Source organism: Euprymna scolopes, chromosome 28 (genome assembly GCF_053919585.1).
Source record: "Euprymna scolopes isolate OS-2025 chromosome 28, ASM5391958v1, whole genome shotgun sequence".
NCBI classification, from domain to species: Eukaryota; Metazoa; Mollusca; class Cephalopoda; order Sepiida; family Sepiolidae; genus Euprymna; species Euprymna scolopes.
In genome coordinates, this window is record NC_136509.1 from 60,372,694 (window position 1) to 60,377,676 (window position 4,983).

At 37.2% G+C, this 4,983-nt stretch overlaps 1 protein-coding gene across 1 annotated transcript; it reads right to left on the minus strand.

The window, feature by feature from the left end:
* Positions 1-325: 325 nt before the first annotated feature.
* On the minus strand, positions 326-4,100 carry LOC145249672 (uncharacterized). The gene has a single exon (XM_080111460.1). It carries the CDS (start codon positions 1,968-1,970, stop codon positions 924-926), a length of 1,047 nt encoding a protein of 348 aa, XP_079967586.1. The 5' UTR covers positions 1,971-4,100; the 3' UTR covers positions 326-923.
* Positions 4,101-4,983: the final 883 nt, after the last annotated feature.

Here is a 4,983-nt window from a genome sequence, read left to right on the forward strand (position 1 = left end):
CTAATCTCACAGATGTGCGTCACTGCGTCAGTCTCAGCACTTTTAATTCTCTTGTATGTTTAAGGCACTACACCGACGTCATGTACACGGAAATTATGTATACGGAAGTTATGTACACGGAAATTATGTACACAGAAGAGCCTAATTAGGGGGGGGGGGAAACCATTAGCAATTTCCGAGTAAATTTAGAATTAAAATTTTTAAGACGACTTAAATGCCCTGACGAAAATACTGGCCGATGGATTGGATGGCTACAATGAATTAAACGGGTGTATTTGTAATTGCGCGCCAAGTAAATAACTAAAACATCGGAAGAAAGCACATGGATGTTTGTATATATCACCAATATTTATTTAGTATGCATCGGGTATCAGAGATTGTGGATTCACGAAAAACCTCCAAAGAAGCTTTTTCTTTTAATTTTTTTTGTAATAAAATAAACTTAAATTTAAAAGATAACTCAAATTAAATAAAAACAAACTTAACAATTTAAAAAATCGACGCGAAGATGAATGAAGTCAATCTTTCGTTTTGGGACGACATCCACTTGTGCGGGTCAGCCAACGACGGGAACGAAATCCGTGAAAAGGGAAGTTCCGGGAGAAAAACATCCTGTATCATTAGTTTTTTTATTTTTAAGAATTGAAGACATTTTTTTTGTTTGTTCGTAAAAATCTATTAAATTGTAATTTCTCCCCCCCCCACACACACGCAATTTTTTTTATCAGGTATACAAACAAACGCGAAATGACCACCGTAAAAAAATGCCGATCCAATAACAGAATTCCAAACTGTACTATGAAATTAATACTGACACAGGTTCGAATTCTATAAGTGAATCGGCATTTTCTCCGCTGTTATTTCATATTTATTTTTAGTATTTCGGTAATGTAATATGTATGTACGCATGTATTTGTATAAATTTAAGAATAATAATCCTCATCGTCAAATTCCGTCTCTTCTTGGTCTGTCGATTTACTTATCTGAAGTAACCATTGTTTTATTCTTCTTTCTTGTAGCGCTTTACTACCAACCCGAGACCTAACAAGAGGCGAACGACACGCCGTATCGTATTCTTCAAATGGAGACTGTTTCTGTTGGTGTCCAGGTAATACAGGTGGCGGCTCTTCCAGTCGACACGGGGGTGGTGGAAGTGGTAGCGTCCGACTTGGTAACGGAGACTGCTCTGTGTTTTCCATCTGTTTTTCCGAGTCTGTCTGCTCCCCTTCCATGCTGCGTTCCATCTCTACTTCTGGCACACTCTCTGGTTGGCCATCCTTCAGATTTGACCAAGATCGCGAGTTCCTTCTCATACAAGATGGCACTTCTGGTGTAGGTTCTGGGTTTGAAAGATGTCGACGAAGTGTGTGTGAACGTTGCCCGATCAGACCACCAAGATCACCCAACCGCTCAAGGTAGGACGTTGTGTCAGACGAATCGTTCGAAATGAGTCCAATGCTTCGGGCTGTGCAATCACTATTCAACGATATAGCACTGCCGACCCGGCTACCTTCTCTCAGGTAGTTTGAAGTACCGAATGTTGACAGCCAACAATAATTTAGATCCCCCGGGGATTCCCGTGTACTTAGCTCAAGGTTCATAGAACGACGGGTCATCCGCGGGGAGCAGTACAATCCTAGCGCATGGTCGGAATCTTCGCGCGAACCCCGTCTGTCCATTCGATCATTATACGGATCGTCACTCTCATCATGTTCGACTGATAGGTTTGGTAAACTGACTGCAGGGATTCCTAAGTCAGTTGGGGATTTAGAGCTGCCTATTGAAGTTGAGTCGTCATTACGATCCACAATATTTAGCATGATCCGTGGGACAGTGGCTGCCCTTTCCGACATCGGGACCCTGGGCTGTTTGAGTTGGGCCCGATTTAAGTCGGTCGGGCCGTCCGAACCCTCATGGATTGATTCCTGGCCATCGCTGGTGCTGGTACCACTTTTTGTTTCGTTGGACATTTAGTGTTCCTTTTTTCAAAAATTATTTTTGTTGTTATTAGTGCTGTTGTTTGATTAGATAAAGCGTTTTTGTGTGGAAGAAACTGATACAAATGATACAAACCTTGTTCAGTGGTTCGATCTCTGAGTGACATAGATTTATCATACGGCAAAACATACGGTTATGTCAGCAACAACTCCTCTCTAGAACAGTAGTGCTCGACCGAGGAATAAACATGGGGGAGGCGATACATCCACAGAACGAGTGGGAAGAGAAGGAACAAAATATTGAGCAATAGAGAGAACGAGTGAAAGGGGGATAAAGAGGAGAGAGAGAGAGAGAGAGAGAGAGAGAGAGAGAGAGAGAGAGAAATAAAGAGATATAGAAAAAGGGGAATACTACGACTACAAATAAATACGCGTATCCATTATATACTGTATGTAATGAAATAACAATCCTGCCCCCCCCCTATTTTTAGTGGTTCTGTTTTTATAAAGCAAAAATATCGAGTTTAAAATGTATTATTTTGCTCCGAGCAGACGACGAGGAAGCGAAAGAATAAAACAGCTGTTGGATGAAGGAATAAGTATTTGGGGTCAAGAAGTAACCGAATCGAGGGAAGAAAGTAGCAACGGAGTCGGAGTTATAAGTAGTAACGAAAGATGACAACGTGAGTATTGATAGGATTAAAGAGTTTAGAGTCACGACTTTACCGTATTCACAAAGCGTAAAAGATGGCTTTTATTTTGTTTGTTTTTATTGTCTCAGTCGCAGCAGTGAAAGTAGTCGGCAATGTTAGTAGTATGAGAGTGGTGGTAGTAAGAATTGTTGTGACTAGTGGTAGGGAGAGAGGAAATATTTAGTCGTAGTTCTCTAATGATGATGATGATTGGTTTTGTTTGCTTTTTGATGGATAAAAGGATGAAAGGGAGGGAGAGAAGGCAGAAACTGTCAACTGAAAAGGGGAAAAGTGCGAACATGTCGTGTGGACGAATAAAATAGGATTGATATGAATTTTTTTGGACAAAGTCAAAAATAAGCCGAAAAAAATTAAAAATAACGAAGAAAAGAAACAAAGAACGAACGGATTAAAGAAATACAAAAAATAGAGAGAATAAAGATATAAAAAATAAATATAGATATAAAAAATAAATATAGATATAAAAAAAATAAAAAATAGAAAATAAACGAAAAACAGAAGATGAAGAAAGAAAATCGGAGTCAAGGGAAACGGAAAAACATTTTAGCAGAATGAAATGAAGACTGACCAAATAAAATCACGATAAAAAAGACACAGGAGATTTAAAAGCACACAAAAAAGACACAGGAGATTAAAAAGCACACAAAAAATAGACTTTATAATAATTGTTGATGATAATCATCCGTTTTTCTTTGCTTTTTTTGTTAATCGCGGCTCGGCCTTTTCTCTTTATAGAAAAGGAAACGTACTCTTTATAGAAGTATATTATTTGATAAAATGGATTAAAGTGCATGCAAAAGGGACATCCAATAAAATTTGGCCCTTAAAAAGCTAGTCGATATTATGTTATGCGGTTTTCATTTATATTGTCAAGTTCTGTTGCGTTTGAATCGGAATTGCTTTCGGAGGAATTGACGGCCCAGAGCCGCTAAGTGTAGTATCTGTTCTTCAGATGCTGCACTTCATTTTCTTGTTCTCTTTCTGTGGAGGAGTAATCCTTCACGACTGAGACAATTTTTATTTTTGTACCTTTTCTCCACGTTAAAAAACGACACTGGTGTCTAACTCTGTCCCGTGGGGAGGCATAGTAAATAGGTACAATAAGGAGATGATAGGAGGAGGAGAAAAGAGAGAGAAAAGAAGGTTGATGAGAAGGAGGAGGAGACGGCTGACTGGTCTCCTCCTCTCTTGAATTCAACGTATGTCCGATTTTGTTGCTTTCTTCTATTGGATCTTCAAGTGATTTTAGCTCGCTGTTAGGTTGGGTGGATGTTGGCAAGCCCTTTGTGTGGATCACTTGCATCCGTGGATACAAAAAAAAAAAAAAAATGGATGCGTAACACAATGGATAAGGGATGAAGCGTTTTTTTTTTTTTTTTTAAGAGATAATGGTTCGCACAGAATAATATAAATATGTTCTTGTGGAGTGGAAAAATGAAGTGAATGTGAAGAATGCGGATACACAAAGAGAGAGAGAGAGAGAGAGAGAGAGAGAGAGAGAGAGAAGTTTCTAGCATGAACAGGAATATATATATATATATTAGTAAATAATCCTCATATATATATATATATATATATTTATATATATTATATCATGTTATAATATATATAAATATATATAATATCATGTTATAATATATATATATATATATATATAATATCATGTTATAATATATATATATATATATATATATATATATATATATATATATATACATATATATATATATCATGTTATAATATATATATATATATAATATCATGTTATAATATTTTCTCTCTTTTTTTTCATTTTTCTTAAACTTTTTCTTCTAGGGGATGGGACATCCAACCAGATGTCTGACATTTACCCCTATTTTAGTGAGTCCAACCAAGAGATCTTTTCAGGATTCTAGCCGTCCCTTTCAGTGCAATCGTTTGTATTTCACTTGCACTTGGTTCACCGGGTATGCTTGCTATGTACTTTTTAAAGTTCTTTTTCATAAGCCCAGTTGCTCCTATGATGACTGGTATAATTGAAACGTCTTTTAATTTCCAATTTCGTTTCATATCATACATAAGTCCTTGAAACTTTGTTATCTTTTCCCTCTCAACTCTGTTAAGCCCTGTATCATTGGGTACACTGACCTCTATTACGGTCGCTTTTTTGTTTGCTCTGTCCCAAATCACTATATCTGGTTTAACAGCTGCGTTTTCTAGATATGTAGCAGTAGGGATTATGTAGTTATAGTGAATAGTGTAGTTGTCATTGCCAACTGTTCGTTCGGGTATATGTTCCCAGGATTTTTTACTACACTGAATGTTGAGTTTCTTACATATCTTCCAGTGAAGGT

Coding starts and splice junctions, on each gene's coding strand:
- LOC145249672 (XM_080111460.1), bottom strand. CDS start 1,970: ATGTCCAACGAAACAAAAAGTGGTACCAGCACCAGCGATGGCCAGGAA.